The sequence below is a fragment of the Amphiura filiformis genome, chromosome 11 (assembly GCF_039555335.1).
Source record: "Amphiura filiformis chromosome 11, Afil_fr2py, whole genome shotgun sequence".
In the NCBI taxonomy this organism is placed as follows: domain Eukaryota; kingdom Metazoa; phylum Echinodermata; class Ophiuroidea; order Amphilepidida; family Amphiuridae; genus Amphiura; species Amphiura filiformis.
In genome coordinates this window covers 54,486,585-54,507,605 of record NC_092638.1, presented here as the reverse complement: position 1 = coordinate 54,507,605, position 21,021 = coordinate 54,486,585, and the positions used below count along the sequence as shown (strand labels likewise).

Here is a 21,021-nt window from a genome sequence, read left to right as displayed (position 1 = left end):
TAATACACATTTTTCAACAAGGATACCTCAATAACTACTTTGTATATATTTCATATTAGTTTCAGTAATTTATAACCAATTTATGTACTCCAAACATTCCTTTCAGCGAGTATAGCTACTTAAACCTAGCTATTATTCAACCCGTCTGAATGATTCTAGCATGATTTTCATCTTTATACCATGTATTATGTACAAATTTACAACTTATATTTTAATATATATTTTTGTACAACCATATCTCAAGTTAATATAAACCTTTCACTAAAGTCTTTCATGTTTATAAACGATACGCAAAGGATAACATTACCTTCAATGTAAAGAATAAGTCAACGTAATACTTCTTATAAGATGTCTTGTCGTAAAATTAGTATGTTATCTCAATGTTTATATTTGTATCTTTTAAGTGTTCAATAAAAAAAAATACATAACACATCTACAGATTTCTTATTTCTGTCTTTATCAGTAAACACTAATCCTTAATAATTCGTCAGTATAATCAATATCCTCAATACAATACACCCCCTACATTATACCATTCCCAACCATTTACAACCAAAATCAAATACCAATTTATATCTTTCACTTTGAAAAAAATCTTGTTAAATCCCATGCGTTCCCTTACCCCGTCTACTCCTATACATATCCTTTAAATTTAATATTCTTCCCTTCGTTGCTGATGAAATTCTTTGAACAAATCAAACCACTTGCATTTCCTCACATCACATCCAAGCTCACATCGGGCGCCCATTCCTTTTTACCTTTTTAAAGGAACTTTTATGAAGAGTATTTTGAACGCGACTTGATAACACTGCAGTACAAATGTTATAATCATAATTACTAAAGTTATTGTCTAAAGTTATCTAAATTGTTTTTATCACCTTTTGTTTTTGTAAAGTAGTTTGATAATCCCACGTCTGTGAGAGAATGACATTTCGCCGTTTCCAAAGCCTTCATTAAAATGAATCAGTTACCATTTCTTTAATATCAGTTCGGGGGCACTGCTAATTCAAAGACGTCTCTGATATCAAAGACGGGTCAGTGATTTCACATACGGGGGTCTGTGAAATCACATACGTCGTGCTTTTTTTACAGTTTGGGGCTAGATGCAGCATATCGGAAAGAAGGTGACTGTATCGGAATATGCTTTCCTATGTTTAGCAAATATCTGCCTGTGCAAACATCATATCTATCTGTGCAAATTCTGACAAATGGTCCCAGAAAACACTTAGATTGGCAAAATCGAGCCATATCCAACGTTTTGAAGTAACAAAAAATCCCAAGTCATGGGGGAGTGAATATTTTGGCAAAAAAGGAGGGAACAATTAATTTTTGGCCAGTCAACGAGGGGGGAGGGGAGCGATTTTTGGCACGCATTGTGGCGGCAACTTTTCACAAATATATTCAAAAATGACTTGAAAAATGGTAGGCCCCTACGGAAACGTTCAGGCCTAACCTCGTGGCCTGACTCTTGCACACGTGCATGGGATGAATTTGGAGAAATATGGACACTTGTATTTTATTGATAGGGGTAGGGTTATGTTATGATTAGTGGCTCAAAATAGATCAACAAATTACGGTAAACCAGGCGCGTGCCCACTGCCCAGGGAGTGGGGCTTTGGGGCCTGCAGCCCCGGGTCATAAAAAAATGAGGGAGACAGAGAGAGAAAGAGAGAAGGGAGGGAGGGAGAGGAAGGGGAGTGATAGAGCAGTGGCATAGCCAGGCCCGTTTTTTTGCGGGGTGCTGATTTTGAAAAAGTGTTTCTTTTTTTTCCAGGGGGCGATTTTGTAAAAAGTGGACCTTCTTCACAAACTTTGGACCTTTTTTTGACTAAAAAAGCATAAAAAACATATTTTTTTGCTCACTACGGTCGTAAATTAGGATTTTTTTGAGGACTTTTGCCCCACCGCACGGCCCCACTCTGCGTACGGGCCTGGGCATAGCCAGTGGGGCAGTATAGTGCCCCCTACAAAAATTGAAGGGCGGAAAAGGAGGGAAAAGAAAAGGTCTACTTTTTCGGTCTGATTTCTCAAAATTGAAAGAAATAACCCGACAACTGAAAACATATATAAAATAACTGCCAATACCGGAACGAAAATGTTACAAAAATCAGGACAAAATATTAGCAAAACTGGGTTGAAAATTTTGTTTTGCCACAACCACCCAGGCTCATTTCAATATCCGTGGAAAGAAAACAAGGAAGAAAACAAGAAGAAACGAGGAAGAGTAGGCTTACGTTCTGAGTCATTGCGCATCATAATTATGTTCATGCTTGAAATTTGTGACGGGAAGTCGCATCCACTGGAAATCCATTCTAAAATACATACCGTATTATGCATTATCATGACATGGTATGGCCTATAGGCTATGCTTAATCATGATGGTCGGAAAAATAAGTTAATAATAAGTTAGTAAATGATGCACCAATTGGCTTTTAGTTTGAGGATAATATTCCCCTCACAAGTCGGGTCCGTTGAAATCTGTTATGCCCAAAATAATACGAATAATAAGTGTAAACTTTTACACCAAATGACTTTATTGTGCCTTTCATAACTTTTTGAAAATAATTCTCCAACTTCTGAGGGAGCACATCCCCCTCAGACACCCTTCTCCGTCAAAAAAGAAAAGGCTAACTTGCATTTATCCATATAGGCCTAATTGAGCAGGTTCATACCCATGCAGAAGTCAGGTCCGCAGGAAATTTGTTAGCCACATCCCCCTCAAGCAAAACAGAAAAGCCTAAACTTAGGCTGAATTGAAGGAATTATTGAGCACGAGTGTTAAATATAGGCGGAGACTGGGGTAATTGTGGCCCCGGGGTAATTGTGGCCCCTTTGTCTTTATCAGGGTGTCTTTATACTAAGCATTGGTCAAGGTGACTTAACTTTGTACTGTATGAAAGAGTGGTCTTTATGTTACTGTTTGGTGAAAAAATATTCAAATAGCATTAAAATTTTATGAGGGGGGTCTAATTAGCGGAGCGACATCGCAAATGGCTCTAAAAAGTGGCAAGTCCACTTTTTATTCATAGGGGTGGTACTTATTGGTTGTATCACTGACTATTTTGTATACATGTGTTTGACATGAAAGGTAATCATAACAGTTCACATTGATATAACAATTTTATAAAAAAATTGTTTATTTAATGAGCTAAATTTGCATATTATGTAATACCCGGCTTGGGGTAAATGTGGCCCCTGTTCATGTCTTAAGCAAATTACTTGCATCTGACCCCCTAAAAAGCTATTTTGGTCATTAATCTGATATATGTTAATCAAATTAGCCATTTGGGGTCATTATTGAAACACAAAAGACATATTTAGTATGTTTTCAAGTCAAAACAAGGAAGTACAATGAACAGTCAGATCCGGCCGCAGTTTCGGCATGCAAAAATTAGCATAATAACAAGTATTTTACAAAATGCCTTAAAATGCCTTTTTCTGGTAAATAAACCAGTCCAAATGGCCTAGAATTATCGCAATGACTATAAAACATGCTATTAATAGTTATCAGGAAGAACTGGATTCACAATACTCTTTAAATTCTTTATTTTGTTCAGGGGCCACAATTACCCCGCTTGGGGTAATTGTGGCCCCTAAAACATTATGTTAATTATTATGCAAATTGCAATATATTTTCCAATTATATTTATCACATCTTATATAGGTACCCATTGCCTCTATCCACTCATGCAGAAATGTTACTTCTCCAGTTCATACTTAAAGAATTACATGGTAAAAATGTAGAAGGGGCCACAATTACCCCAGTTTCCCCTAAGCCTAAAACTAAAATTCGCGGCTCAGTTGGAAATCTGTAAAAAAATATATGCTCCGAAAATAACCAATAAACAGTTTTGATGTGTCCGGAGAATTGAAAGTCTGCAAAATGTCGTCGAGGGAGCAAAGTTATTCTGCAGCATTTAAGCTCAATTATGAAAAAGAGCAACATTTTTTAGCATTCTCCGATTTCTCACGTTCACTAGAAAGAGTGTATCCCGAGCCCGCGATTTAATTCATAAATTGGATAGTAAAATTAGCAGGAGCTAGCAGGCACTTGGGCTAGCTACAACCCTGATCATGCTGATTAGGCCTACTCGCAAAATTATTCCCGTTGCGCCAGTTCACGTTCACAATATCGTTTGCGGCTGGGTTTTGAGACTAGGGAGTATGTGATTTATGAGACGTCTTTGAATTATGATACTGTCAGGTGACTCGGCACTGAAGAGTCTTTGATATCAGAGACGTCTTTGAATTAGCAGTGCCCCCGAACTGATATCATTCCAAAAACATAATATACATTTCATCTTGTCAAAACCAAAAGTTATTTACTGACCTTACAGTTTCGACTATCTTGGGCGATGGCCATCTTCAGAGTGATGTTTTTCTCTCCAACTTCTGTTTACCAACAGAGGGCGCACCAGCGCCCAGAAGTGGGTCGTATACGTGACTAAGATAATGGACTTCCTCGTCTCTGTTCATTGTGTTCGGTGCTCTGTTCATTATCCAGATGGCTTCTCTTACACGACGGGCTCCCGAATTACATTCCTTCTCAAGAACTTCTGGGCGTTGGAGAGAAAAACATCACTCTGAAGATGGCCATCGCCCAAGATGGTCGAAACTGTCAGGTCAGTAAATAACTTTTGGTTTTTACAAGATGAAATGTATATTATGAGTTTCTACAAACCTAATGAACCTCTTCAAGAATTCCAAAAACACTTGTAAAATTCGAGTGTTAAACCATCACTTACAGGAGACCTGTTCATTTTTAACTCTTGGACAGCTTTTGTAGACTCTTTGACAGTTAAAATACTTTCACATATGTCTGAATCATTGACGTAGGTGTCAATATCTTCATCTTTAATTTTCTTAGACTTATACAAATTACTGTAATATTCTACTGTCTCATTGAGTATATCATCTCGTAATGCTATTACCAGTTTTTGTCTTGAGCTCCGTAATTAAGTTCTTAACTGCTTTATGATTTCAGGCTCATAAAGTATTTTGAATTGGATTCACCCTCTTCAAACCATTTTACTCTAGCTCTAATAATTGCCCCGTTTTATTTGTAATTTCTTTATATATCTTTTATCAAGTTTTGCTTTGGCTTCAATATATTTATTTTTATATAATTTTGCATCTTAGTCCATTTTCTTTTCTAATAGTTTAACATCCTTTTCTAATTTTTCTAAAGATTGTTTTTACATTTTATTATCATAAAATAATTATGATTACTTAATCCATTAATTTGACCTTGGCAGACCAGGGTAAAGTTTCGAACGTTCCCGAGTGTCCAGTATAGGGCATACTACGCGGAAACATACGGCGGGCCCGTATTTTTGTTGGACGCTTAGCTATATTTCTTTTCATTTACGTATAATGGATTTGTTTTCATTTCAAACATAAAATTAAATTAAATTTAAATGAAAATTTATTTTATATTTGCCTATAAAATGCCTATCATCAAAACAAATCCATTTTCGCAATAAAAAAAAATGAAGCGGTGGTGTGTAGTCCCTATACGATAACATTTTGTTCCTGAATTGGCTTTATTTTTCCGTGTAAGAAAATTAATTGCATAATCGTGTTCAATCTTGCTTACGTTTGGCTCTATTGGAACGTTCGAAACTTGACCCTGGTATGCCAAGGTCAATTAAATGGATAATAGTTCTAGAATGAGTCAGTGATATTTATCAACGTCTTTGTCCATGCTTCAGCGAATTGAATGTCTTCTTGTTCTAAATATTGTCTTGTATATAAATGTTTGTACAACTCCACAATATCTACATTAACATATTCTGCAGATGAAAGAAAATGGACCAATTGTTGACTTTTTTGGTACAAATCTAATTCTGCATTGAAATCTCTTAAAAGAGTATGATCGTTTCTGTCTTGAATCACATATGGCGGCGGCGAAAAGGCTAAGCGAATGTTTTTTCTGTTTAGAAAATATTGCGCTATGTAACTTCTCCAAATATCACTTACACGTCCATGTACACTCAATGGTAATGCCATGTAAGCAAACGCCGGGGGAAACCATAATGTAGCCTGGGCATTGAATGGTGCATATGAACCTCTTGGCAAAACGAATGGCCGATGAGATGTTCGTTTTGCGCGAAAGTTAAAAGGTGTGTCGCGTGTCATTCTATAAACAGCATCTACGTCAGGTTCATGATTAGCTAATGATTGCACTATACCAAGCCGAACATAATCAGTTCAGTTACATAGCTTAGGTAGTGTCTCTTTGTTCTTAATGTATTGCAGAGGAAAACCTCTTGGCCATGTACGGGTTTCTGTAACGCCGAAATAGGGGTAAGGGTTCAGAAGTATATCATGTGAAACGTTGCAGACAGTGACATAAGGGAATAAACCCTTGAAATCATTTAAATCTACTGTTCCATCATTATCATCATCGAAATCCCAAATCAATTTAGCTTTGTGATGTATAGCATACATATATCCTATATTTTTCCTTCCAAAACTGTTTAAAGGTATAATTTCTGATAATAAAGGGTATAGGATAGTTTGTTCCTTCACTGAAAGATACTTTATTATTTTGGAAGCGTTACTTGTCATTTCAATTTCAGAAAGATATATACTTTCAGGTGGTGTCTTGGTGTCAGCTACTATGACTAAGCACCAATTAGGAAAAGATGCCATGTTTTTTACAGCGTTTGAAGGATAGTTAATCGTAGTAACAACAGCCCAATTATCGCAAACTGGCGTCTTGTCCATGATTGCAAAAGCGTTGTGATGTTTTGTTAATGATGGTATTGGTAGCAGTTTCCTTACGATATCACCCGAAAATATGGACCCAGTCACGGCATCAGATATATTGTTATATACATGAAGTTGTTTCATTACTTGTGCAGACGATTTATGGTTAATGACATATTTCGAACAAAAACCCGGCTTTATATTTTTCAGGACTCTTTTTTCAAAGTCCAAAGTGTGATTTTTTACCATGATAATCCTATCGTTATCTGGTTGAAAGTCGACGTCATCGTATATTCTCAGCCAAAATCCCATAGACCAACCAGCATAATTCCTATCAACCAAACCTATTGTGTCGTTGCATGTCGATGATACTTTCACGCAATATTCACGTTTTACGATTCTATCTAACAGGTCTTTACCAATAACCACAAACGCTTCATCTATTGCCTTGACTGTATTACCATAATGTTTCCATCCGTAGTGCAACTTCGTTGATTTGAGTTCGTCAAGTCGTTTTAATAACTGCGGGACACATAGAAAAACATCATCATCTAGTTTAGCGGCAAGTAACGTATCTGGGTAGTTTTCATAAATGTACTTATACCATACGTATAATTTATATCCAAATTTTACGGCCCATCCACTGCGTGTATCATTTAGGAAAACAATATCGTTATATCTATCATTTTCTATGATTGTATCATTTGTTGGTCGATCGAGAAGGAATTTGTGGATTATTCTGAAAGGAAGCTGATCTCGCAACATGTGTATAGTAGATAGCCATGTGGATCGTTGTGCGTCCCTTAAGGCACCGTTTTCTGTTGACAATATGCCCATTACTAAAAGGGGTCTGTTATCGATGGTTGGTAGCGGATTGCGCACTTGATGGTGCGTCTCTCTCACCAAACTACGGTAAACCGGTTGCCAGATCAGATGTCTAGAGAATAACAAGAATCCAATGACCAAAACAACCCAGAATATACAAATCATCACACACTTGAATCCACTCGGCATTTTAACGGAATGCACTCTCCGCTCCATGGTGTTCTACCACTGAAACAGACTGATGTCGAAAACTGAAAGAAGAATACAGAAGAAGTATTTGGTTAAATATTTTTGTTAATATTATAAGATAGAAAGTAAAGAAACTAAGTTTTAACAGTTATAGTTTTAGTGTTTTTAATCATGTTCTAGGCATTAATTTCAATCCTGGTGACAATTATAACCATATTTGGCAAATCAGAGAGTTAGTCAGGTACACGTAGAACGCCACTGACCATCCTCTATTCAGAGTTCAAAAGAAATTTTAAAAAGAATCGTATTGCTACCCTCCCAAAGCTGTCAAATTTCCAAAAAACAATATTTCTGGTAAAAAATAATCACATTTTCCAAAATTGATGCTTTCAGAAAAAGTTGCACTTTTCAACATCATACATTTATTGTACAAAACGTTCTCGATATCAATGTTATGATTGATTTAATTTGTTTCTTTTCATTTACCTTTCTGTTTCTGTACCCTCAGTTACCCATTCGTTGAAATTAATTTGGACAAAATTCAAAATTTTATCATTTCAAAATGATAAAATCACTCGGTAGGGGAAATCTTGTCTCCATGCATACATTTGAGCAAAATAAATGGTGAATATTTAACTCTCAATGGGTAGGCTGAAGCATCTTGCATCTTGATCTAAAGTGATGGATTTCTATAATGTGCCACAAGGGTTAAAAGTTAAGAGGGTGGATGCCTACACATACTGCAGTTACTGTTCATTTTGCTATATACAATACACAGTGCACTCACCATTGACGCGTGACCTCTACAAACAGTGTATGTTATAGGTATAGGGCATTGCTTAGTTAACGTCACTGTGTGAAAAATAACCGGCCAATATGTTTTGTACTCTCTGAAATTCTTTCCTTTCCGATAGCAAAAAACCCTGTGTTCAGTTAGGTTATGGTCATGATGCAGTCATGTCTACAGTAGAATTCATCTCGACCTTTGCAGGACTTAACCCCATTAAAAGCTATTAAACCAAGATAACACTCATTGAAACAGCTCAACTGATTAAATCGGATCTTCTCTGGTTGGGCACAAGTGTCTGTTTTCATGTGCGATATCGCAATAAAGCTGGTATTATAGCTTCAGTTGGGTAACCGATTATAAAGGAAACGAAAGGAAACAATGGTATGTGTACCTTTGTTCACGAAATGAGACAATGGGCTGCTTTTTGTAAACCAGCATTCTTGAAAATGAGCAACATAATGATTGTTGACTTAACACGGTTTGGAAATAATTTTTTAATATTTATGGTGTTATCTGTCGTTTACATATCCTTCCTAAAACACAAAAGTGCGACCCTCTTCAAACACCTAAATTAGCTAAAAATTTAGGACATGTTACAAAACTATATTGTCTAGAATTTTAGAAGAGTACTTTTAATATTGGCCGGTTATTTTTCACACAGCTACGTTAACTAGGCAATGTACTATTACCTATAACATTAACTAAAACACCAAAGTACGAATATTTCCAAACATCTAAATTAGCTAAAAATTTAGGACATGTTAAAAAACTATATTTTCTAGAACTTTAGAAGAGTACTTTTAATATTGGCCGGTTATTTTTCACACAGCGACGTTAACTAGTCATATCCCCATACTTTTAACGTAGGGCTATTTGTAGAGGTCACGAGTCAATGGGAAAGAGCACTGTGTATTGTGTATAGGAAAACGGACAGTAACTGCAGTATGTGTCACACATTCAGATTATAAATGTGTTTTTATAATGAATATGTACTCTTTCATGTGCAATGGCTTCTAAACATCTCTTGCGCATACTGTTGATAAGAGCTCTCTGCTGTTTATGTTGTTGGTCAAGCTGGTTCCACGCATGCTGCAGAATGGGTTGCACTTGTCCGCTTGTAACAAGTTGAGTCTTGAATAACAGCCATCAACGAAAATGTTTTTCTTAAAACATTAAATTTACGCATGTTAAGCATACAAAAAGCCAAGTGAAATACTGTATTTCTCAGTGAAGATGATGTAGCAACCAAACCCCATTCACTTGATACATAACTAATCAGTCTATGTTCCAAACTTTAAAACAAAAGAAATTATCGATTGTTTTTTGGATTATACCAAAATGTCTTGGGGGGGGGGAGAGACTTAAGGTCCGTTTATACTACCACCGCATGATGCGTTGCTTTGCAATGCGGTGCGTTGCCGCAATGCATCGTACTGCAAACTACTGCACTGCGATATTACAATAAAGTTAAATACATTTTAACTTGGAAATGCGACGAGTTGCGTTGAGTTATAGCGATAAGTTATATCGTTATATGTCGATATATCGGCATCGCAAAGCAACGCATCACAAATGCGGTGGTAGTATGAACGGACCTTTACACCTTGGGAGCCCTGTACTTTTGGAGGTAATTGACACCCCCTATATGTATATTGCTTCAACTCAATTGCCCACCGTAATATTAAATATGCTATCTATATCATACGTAAGGTAACATGTAGGCCTACAGTATTATAAGCCTATATTATATTTAGCTACTATGATCGCAAGACTTTAAAAGCAAATTAATTCTACGTTCTTGCTAATTGACAATATGTTATACGTAACAGTTGTTTGCAATTATCAAATTGATTTTTTAATGATGCTTAATACATCAACAACTATTAAGCCTGTGGTTTGTTAAAAACAACTTATCGGCGAGTTGAAAATAACTTAAGGGTAGACGAGGTATTGTTGGTCGAATCAACCTAAAATTCGATTTTCATTATCTAGATCAATATATTTGTGAAAATTAACACCTTGATGCTTTGCAAAAGTTCATTCTACAAATCGTATACTTTGCAAACTTGCTTAATTTATTGTTGTTAATTAGTTATGTACGTTTTACAAAAGTGTTGTTGTTTCAGCCCTCTTTACAACGTAACTCAAGAACCGCAACACCTATAAAAGTATATCTGTGATATTTGAATTCGTCTACACGCTCGCTTTGAATTGAGCAATGCAGTTTTTGCAAAAGCTCACTACCATTCGTAAGATGCTGTGAACTACCAAATCACAACAGTTTAAAATAATTTATAACCTTAATCTTCGTGCGTAAATCTATTAACTGATACTAACATGCAACAGTTGTTTGAAATGGTCAGCATGGATTTTCCACAATAGTGGTTTAAGGTGGTACTACACCCCTGATAAATTTTGTGACTAGTTTTGCACTTTTCTCAAAAAATAACTACACACTAGTAACAACAGTTATGTATGTTATAGGGGCAAGGAATCCAATTACTTCACTGAAATTTCAGTGATTCAAGACAAGTGGTTCATTATATATGTTAAGAAATGAGGCACATTCTAGCGGTGCCTCTTTTGTCATAAATAACGTACCGCTTGTCTTGAGTCACTGCAATTCCAGTGTAGTAACTGGATTCCTTGCCCCTATAATATACATAACTTTTGTTACCAGTGTGTTATTATTTTTTGACAAAAATGCAAAAATAGTCACAAATTTATCAAGGGTGTAGTACCACCTATAACCCCCGAATTACACTTAATTTAGGTGTAATTTGTCTTTGGTGCAATCTCTGCCATGGAAAGTTTGCTATATCTTTTTAATATAATGACTGTGTTTTTGCGTCTCATGTTTGAAAGAACTAATGAATGTTTAATTGCAATATTTCAAAAACACACCAAAATCACAACATTAGAAAGAAAAGAATTACAAAACTTGTTATTCACAGACAAAAGAATTTAAAAAGAGGAATAAAATAATTAGGTTTCCTCGGGTCCCGCTCGTAATAATCATAATGAAAGTTGGTTGTGAGTTTCTGTCGCCCGCGCTCGTGACATTTTTATGCCGCGTACAAAGGTCATTTTGCGAAATAAAAAAATTCCGGAAAGTTCTTATTGTCGAAATTCCGGATTTTCAGAACTAGATCAATTAAAAATTTCAAATGCGTGAGAGGGATGGCCTAGGTAGAGCTAGGGTAAGATGGCCGAGCGGTTAAAGGCGCTGCCTGTCGGCCGTAAATACGATTGATGAGAGTTTAAGGCAGTGAGCTTGCCTCAGGTGAGAATTCTTCTTCCTATCCCAAAATGTCCCTATGAGTCAGGAGTCCTGAAATTATGTTCAGTTTTTAGGGCTACGGGAAAGGTGAAACGAGCACAAGTTTGACGTGAACCAAAACTCCCGCTTTACGAATCTTGCGGCTAAGTCCTTCAGTAACTCCCTGGATGTATGGAAGAGTGATACTGCCCGCTGGGGGAGAAGAGTTCTGCGTTTTAGGTTTGGGAGTGATTTTGTTGCTGCCGGAGCAGTCCCAAGCCCATTTGGTGTAACCGCAGACCGACAGGGCACGCTGAATATGATCGTATGACACCCAACTTGTGTTCCAAGGGTTGATGACTGTCGAAGTGCAAATATTGGTCAGTGTGTGTGCTTTTTCGGTACACACTAAAAGCTAAGCTGCCGTCAGCATTTCTGTTGATGAAGGCCTATGGCAATCTTATTTGCTTGCTCAAATTCGACGGTGAACTTAATAGCCGGGTGAACCGAGTTGAGGTGATTGGTAAAGGGGTTGGTACAATTTGTGACCCTACTTCTCATACCCGACTTTTCATACCCCACTTGACCCAACTTTTTATCGTTATGATAAATCATTTTAGATATTTCAATGAATACTAAATAAAGTGTAAATGAAGTCTACCGAATTGAAAAGGCTAAATCAGTGTAATTGGTGAAAATTATGATTTAGAAATTATTATTTATAAACATCGCCCTTCCTCGTGCGCAGCCATAATCTCCAAACCAGTCGTTCATAAGTTACCTTTTCATGAGGAAGTATATCCGTCTGTCACATTCAGATCTACGCATGGTGACATTATAAACGTCAATATTGTCATTGCATGTTATTCAGCCCTTTCACTGCTACCAACATTTGAGATAAATTGAGTATTGACTTCAGTGTACCGCTCAGTTGCTCCAAGCAAGTTCAATCATGTTAGCATATCAAGGCTTAATTGGTCAATGCATTGTGATTAAGCAAACATTTATTGATTGGCTTGAGCAAACTTTATAACCAGGTTTAGGGAGTGTTCAGAACATTGGGGGGGGGGGGCTGGGCACTTGGAAATTGGAGTCAAAAAGTTTTGACCCCCCTCACCCCTTCCTTCATTTTTTTAATTTATAGGCCTTTCCTACACTGAAACATGCAAGTTTTATAGGGTGACTTGTATGAAGTTTAAATTCATTGTATGCATTCTAATTTTTTCATGTTTCATTATTAGAACCACTAATTAAATAAAAAATAAAAAATTGAGAGAAACATCTGGGCACATACTCAAGATTTTTAGTGCTTTAGACTTGTTTATCAGGGGCGTAATTTTTTTTTTTTTTTGTAAAAATATAAATTTCGCGGCAAAGACGAAAAAAATGTCGGTTGCATCATTTTGACCCGGTATTATCAGTGGAATATATACATATACTCTTTTCTTATAGAGACTGGATAAATGTAAAGTCTTCGAGCTTCCAAAAAGAAATGTTGTATCTTCTTGTTCTTTTGGTATTTTCTTGTTAAAACTTTTTTGTGACCGCCGCCCCCTATCAGGAGCAAAAACTTTTTGACTCCCCTTTTGAAGACATAAAACTTTTTGACTCCCCTTTTAGAGACTAAAACTTTTTGACCCCTCCATTTTGCCACCCCAAAGTATTTCTGAACAATCCCTTAGTCCAGGCGATTAGAATTGCACAGGGCTCAAAACTCATCAATACTAATCACAATTTTGTATCTAAATATGGCTGAACGAGGCTTTGAAATTTGAGATGAGAAAATGCTTGAAAACGCTGTTCTTTATCAATAATATTAAGGAAATGTGTATGGTATTTGCTTAATATTTGATTACCAACGGAATAAACTGCGAATATCTAACAAAACTTTAAAAATAAGTCGGGTCAGGTGGGGTATGAAAAGTCGGGTATGAAAAGTAGGGTCACAAATTGTACCAACCCTTGGTAAAGTACTCAACCACTGAACGTTTAGGATCACCATGGTGTCATCCACATAACGGCCATAAAAGGTGGGTGGAGAATGAAAAGATGACAAAGCCAATGTTTCCAAGTGTTCCATGAACAGGTTAGCGATGATAGGACTACCCCAGGCGGCATAGGAAGCGCAACACGTGACGTACGAGGCTGGCGAAGATACAGGGCTGACAGCCCCATTCAAAATACACGGTTAGCAATTACAAATGGAAAATTAACATACTTGCAGTGTGGTACATTGTCGTACCCCAACGGTTTTAGAGATAATTTTGCTTTGACACCTCATAACAAATTTAGAATTGTTTGTGAAGATTTCATGATTATGTGTTAATCCAATGGCGACCTCAAAATTGGCGATATCGCTTCCATCACCGCCTGGACTACCCGGGGAGCCCAGTGCAGCGCCCTCACATTGTGAATAAAACTGACCAGATGGACAAAGTAGGTGGTTTTCAAACACACAGTAAGCAAATCAGTGATCTGTTACGGGGTTAACTTGGTGCAAGCAGACAGAGTGGTATCACTAGTTAATAAATCATGATTTATGTTGACACTTTCGTCGACAGGTACGCTGGTGAAGAGCACCGTAACATCGTAGGATACAAGGCATTCATCCTCACCAACAATAACACCGGACAATTTGCCCGGGGGGGGGGGCACTCAACACAAATGACCATACGGGTATGCTCCCCCGGAAAGACCCCCTATTTGGGTTTCGCAGCTCCGAAAGACCCCCTATATTTGACCAAAATAAAGCTCTGAAAGACCCTTGATTTTGATAATTTCAGCTCTAAAAGACCCAAAAATTGCTCATTCCTCATATTTCTTGTTTTTTCAGGCAATTTTCAACCAAAAAGTCAAGAAAGACCCTTGATTTTGACTTTTCGCAGCTCCAAAAGACCCCATTTTACTTGTTCAAAGCCCGGTTCGCAGCTCCGAAAGACCCCTTTTACCGGTACGCCGTCAGCTCCCAAAGACCCACCACCTCAAAATTGCGGGGGAGCATACCCACCAAAATTTTTTGATGTGCCCCCCCTGGACAATTTGTCCACTAAGTCCGCACTGTTCTTTAAATGTCTATCCGATTTCCCCACCAAAGGTGCAAGCAGATCCGCCACAAATTTGGCTGAGTTGTAAGTTATGGATTTTGGGTAATCCAGAGTATCCCTCTAACTGAAAAGTACGATATGTTGGTACCGCTTTCAATACAATGTGTCTATCGAGAACACAAAATATATAAAATAATCTCTGGTTTTCTATAATTAGGTCAATATATCGTTACAGCATTAACTTCATTCGTAAGTATAACATTGGTAATTCTATGTTTTGCAAATGCGTTACATAACATGCATAATGGCTTAAAATCGACAAAATTTGGCGGTCCATGATTATCAAGTTCTTTATTTAAGGATATGCACAACTTTAACTATTTAAAGGGCATTTCGCGATCCACAGCCTCATTAATACCACTATAAACATCTGGCTACATAATGTTTATGTTCAAAACGTTTCTTGCATATTAATTCGTTTAGCAAAAATATCGTCAAATTTGAATTACGTTCAGGTTTGCGAAATTACATGAGTGGCTTATGGAGCAGTGTAATGTACACATAATCATGCATAACTCGCAAGCGCAAAATCGGAATCAACTGAAATTTTGGGAATACGCTTTTTTCGCGGATATCTACTGATAAATGTCATAAAAAGAGGACGCTAGGATCACGAAATACTCCTTTAAGTTCATGAATTAAAATAATTCCGGAGTGAAGTTGTTGTTGGATTTTGAAAGTGTAATGTTGATCAATCACAGTTACAGTATGTATTATTTGTGGTCGGTATTTGAGGTAAACGTACAATATTTTTGGCGTAAAATTAACAGACTTATTCCCGATATATTAATCTTGAAGCCATCATACATTGTCAACTAGTTAAAACAGTGTACTTCGGTTATATATAAATGCGCTTTTATAAATGCGCACGTGACCACCTACGCGCTGCCATAACAGCTTATATACAGTAAGTCTCGAAGTGTCTTTCTACATAGCGAGTGGTCTTTCTATACATTTGAATGCAAAGGCGAAACAACATGAGACTACTGTGCAGCAAAATTGTCTATTTTGTTCAACTTTGTGATTATATTGTAAACGTTTCCGTCGTTGAATATATTTTTCCGTCGTCAAATACTTTCAAAATGTTGTTTTTGATAACATATTACAAATTCGGAATTGCAAAATGTGTAATAATTTTGCAATTCAATTAATTCTTAAATTTGATGATATTTATCTACAGAGTTCCTATCCCTTTCTGTATACTATGAGTGGTCAATGCATGAGGATTTGGTCACGCTTGCTGGTCTTGGTATGTCGTGCCCATGGGTCACGTGCGCATTTGTAAAAGCGCATTTATAGATAACCGACGTACACTGGTTAATGATGAATCCGGCTCCTTCAAGAACCTGGCGAAATAACTGTTCGTGTCGGAATGAATGTAATTTAGTACACGGACGTGACAAAGGAAAAGGAAGAGATTTCAAATAAACGTAATGTAGATTGAAATCTAAATATGAACTAGGGTTAATTATTTATCAATTCGCTGGCGAAGTGGTGTAATAATCGGATTAATTACCATATAGCAATAGGGTAAAACAATTTTTGAATATACCGCACTTCACTAGATTGTTCACACGGTACATCTGCATTAAACCATATCATGCTGATCACCCGCACTTGTAAGATTAGTATCTTTGAAAAGAACGGTATTGTATTCAATCTATAATTGCAGATATACACAGATGACTATGAGTCCGACCTGCTTGTAGTACATCGCGATATATTCAAAAATTGTTTTACCCTATTGCTATGGTAGTTAATCCGATTATTACACCACTTCGCCAGCGAATACCCATCGCAAGTTTAGATTAAGAAAGTAAACACTTACCGCGAACACTAAGTTGCTGTGTCGAGATGCCTATTATGGTTTAGTGCATAGACCCTAGAAAGACTATGGTTGGTGTCTCTCCAGATAATAGTTGCAACTACAACAATGTATATTATCTATATGATAGTTTTCAACGTGATCAGTGATTTAAAAAACAGCTGATGCAGTGTTCGTAATTGGTCGTAATTATATACACCCATTATTAAAGTATGGCATATTTTTGACATGTCATGTTTTGGACATTCCTAAGCGAAGATATTGAGTTCGTAAGTTATGGTATTATAAAATTGGAAATTGAGATATCGGCCTTTAGAAATATTATTGACAATGTCGAGAGTAGGAATTACCTTGAAAAATGTCTTAAAAGATACAGAATGCCAGTTATATTCCGGTCTGAAACTATCAGATAATATTTTTAACATTAAGAACATCACAAATCCGCAACAAACCCAAATTGTGAACAATCACTCCCGGGCAGATTTTTGGCTATTTCTCCATTTACTATCCTGCCCAAAAGTGTCTCCTTTTGACATGACACGTCACATTTGTTCACGAAGTGTATACACTCTAGACTGTCTTGATGCTGCGTACTTTGAATAAACCTGTGTACATACAGTGCCTATATGATAATATAAATCCATAGATATATGACAATATATATTGCACTAAGGGAACAAACCAAAAGATCGATGACGTCCTATAAACGAAACTAGTTCATTTAGGGGGGGGGGGTAAAAATACTCGATTACGTTTGTACAAAAATATCGGTCTGTGTCATTATTATTATTATTATGTCAAAATGTTCAACATTTCATTATAACGTTTCTGGCAGGGAGGGAGGGGTCGGCTGAGAAACGAAACTAGTTACGTTTATAGGACGTCATCGATCTTTTGGTTTGTTCCCTAACACATAATTGTCCCGAAAATACAAACGCATACTTTAGGGACAACTATGTATTAGTGCACTAACACATAGTTGTCCCGAAAATACATGGTGTAATATGTATATATAGACGGGTATAAAGAGCAAAGACATTGTCTTCTAAAAATTACGAGCCCTTTACGAAAAGACTAATTTTGACACATATGGCCATTTAATGGTAATTATATCATATAAGCACTACATGTACACAGGTTTATTCGAAATACGTGAGCATCAAGAAGTGCAACAGACGGTTCAACTGTTTGTTCACAACTACATTAACCGTTGCAAAATTTAGAGTGTAGTCGGCCGCAACCACCACAACGTGGAGCTGTTACGCGTTCCATATTTTTTTGCTCCGCGGAGCCAAATTGACCAATCATGTTTTTCATTACGCCGAGGTAAAACTGACTAGTAATCAAATACAACGTGCTTATTACGTGAAGCGAATTTATTCATTTCTAGAATTTGTACGACGAGCTTCACTTAGTTGCAACATATCTTTGGTCACGAACGTTCTTCATTCAAAAATCAGTGAATGAACAATTCGAATCGAATTATTATTAAGATGGATATTATTAAAGGGGCATTTCGTTATCCACCGCCTCATCCCCCCAATTTTCCAAAAAAAAGTTGAGATTTTTACACCACTGGATACCTCTGGCTACATAATGTTTATGTACCAAATATTTCTTGCAGATTAATACGTTTAGCAAAAATATCGCCAAATTTGAATTTCGTTCTGGTGCACTAGAACGAAATTACAACACATTGTCTATGGAGCAGTGTAATACACATAATCATGCATAACTCGCAAACGCAAAATCAGAATCAACTGAAATTTTGGAAATAAGCTTTTTTCGTGGATATCTACTGAAAAATGTCATGAAAAGAGGATGCTAGGATCACGAAATCCTCCTTTAAGTCTGATATACAGGGACCAGTATAATATATTTGTGGATGCTTGATATGAGGGAATTCAATGTGAGCTTCTGCAAACCAAAGTTGGTTTTTCTTATAGTATAAAAAGACAGCAACATTCAACAATATGATCACATGCTCTAGTATGTATGTTCGCACCATTACTTTTTCATTAAAATTCACATTTTTATTATATAGCTTTTGAGATTTAAACTTTGTCGACAATACCGGGCGACAATATAAAGCCAATAATAGGCATACTTGATTATTTACGTTTATAGGACGTCATCGATCTTTTGGTTTGTTCCCTAACACATAATTGTCCCGAAAATACAAACGCATACTTTAGGGACAACTATGTATTAGTGCACTAACACATAGTTGTCCCGAAAATACATGGTGTAATATGTATATATAGACGGGTATAAAGAGCAAAGACATTGTCTTCTAAAAATTACGAGCCCTTTACGAAAAGACTAATTTTGACACATATGGCCATTTAATGGTAATTATATCATATAAGCACTACATGTACACAGGTTTATTCGAAATACGTGAGCATCAAGAAGTGCAACAGACGGTTCAACTGTTTGTTCACAACTACATTAACCGTTGCAAAATTTAGAGTGTAGTCGGCCGCAACCACCACAACGTGGAGCTGTTACGCGTTCCATATTTTTTTGCTCCGCGGAGCCAAATTGACCAATCATGTTTTTCATTACGCCGAGGTAAAACTGACTAGTAATCAAATACAACGTGCTTATTACGTGAAGCGAATTTATTCATTTCTAGAATTTGTACGACGAGCTTCACTTAGTTGCAACATATCTTTGGTCACGAACGTTCTTCATTCAAAAATCAGTGAATGAACAATTCGAATCGAATTATTATTAAGATGGATATTATTAAAGGGGCATTTCGTGATCCACAGCCTCATCCCCCACTTTTCCCAAAAAAGTTGAGATTTTACACCACTGGATACCTCTGGCTACATAATGTTTATGTACCAAATATTTCTTGCAGATTAATACGTTTAGCAAAAATATCGCCAAATTTGAATTTCGTTCTGGTGCACTAGAACGAAATTACAACACATTGTCTATGGAGCAGTGTAATACACATAATCATGCATAACTCGCAAACGCAAAATCAGAATCAACTGAAATTTTGGAAATAAGCTTTTTTCGTGGATATCTACTGAAAAATGTCATGAAAAGAGGATGCTAGGATCACGAAATCCTCCTTTAAGTCTGATATACAGGGACCAGTATAATATATTTGTGGATGCTTGATATGAGGGAATTCAATGTGAGCTTCTGCAAACCAAAGTTGGTTTTTCTTATAGTATAAAAAGACAGCAACATTCAACAATATGATCACATGCTCTAGTATGTATGTTCGCACCATTACTTTTTCATTAAAATTCACATTTTTATTATATAGCTTTTGAGATTTAAACTTTGTCGACAATACCGGGCGACAATATAAAGCCAATAATAGGCATACTTGATTATTTGCTTAGATATTCAGTAGCCAACTTGTTTTGGTATAATTAATATCGCCATTCAGCTATTTCCAGGGTAATGTATGAATACTGTCTGTATTTGAACGTTCTGACCATGAATCTACGCCCTTACAAGATATGAAGCCAAAATTGGCCAATAGCATCTCAGACGGGTGGAATTCAACATAGACTATCTCACCATCTCGGTTCCGTCTCTGGGTAAATACTGAAGCTAAAACCACCTTCCACTTAACCACTCCACCATCTTCAATAGAGAGATTGCGAAATTTACGTGAAACGTGACACGTGACACGGGAACGCCAACGGCAAGCTACATTAGTCGAAAATCGGTTAGTATGCCCTCTAGAGGGTGAAATCTATTGTGAATGGGTCAATCGTGGAATTACCGTAAGGCGATTACGTTGCGGTTGGTAGCAAAAAATGACGTTCCAAAATGACAAAAAAACGCATTATAAAATGCAGAAAAATGTTATGTTTATCATGGTGTGAAGCGAATCAAAGTATCCTAATAGAACAAGTACGGTCCGACATGTAATAAAATCCATTTTGGGGGTTAAATTTGATCTCGTATAGACAAGAAGAAGTGAACAAATTTCGATTTTTTTCGACGCGAATTCGAAAGGACAGATTGCCTATTCATTTGTGTGTGGAAAATGCCGTCCAAAAATCAGCTTGCGAAGAGGTGTTTTAGGCAAGATCTTATCGTGTTACGGCATAAATGCGGTATAATTGTCTGTTTGGGACGGGGAACAGAAGTTCGTGCAACGCTGTTTTCGCCTTGCTTTTTCGTTGTGCATTAAACAGCTGTCAAAGTGTTTTGCTTATGGATACTATTCAGCAAACACCAAAATGTTTTTAAAACATGATAATGCATGTGTTTTTGGTTTTGGTTCAAACATTTTGATAACATATCGATGTATGTTTATATAAAAATCATGAAAACTCGT

General features: G+C 36.7%; 1 protein-coding gene across 1 annotated transcript; it reads right to left on the bottom strand.

The window, feature by feature from the left end:
• Nucleotides 1–4,275: 4,275 nt before the first annotated feature.
• On the bottom strand, nucleotides 4,276–16,858 carry LOC140165014 (uncharacterized). The gene is made up of 2 exons (XM_072188424.1): nucleotides 16,707–16,858; nucleotides 4,276–7,787 (listed from the first exon to the last, which is right to left on the bottom strand). Exon 2 carries the CDS (start codon nucleotides 7,750–7,752, stop codon nucleotides 6,211–6,213), a length of 1,542 nt encoding a protein of 513 aa, XP_072044525.1. The 5' UTR covers nucleotides 7,753–7,787; nucleotides 16,707–16,858; the 3' UTR covers nucleotides 4,276–6,210.
• Nucleotides 16,859–21,021: the final 4,163 nt, after the last annotated feature.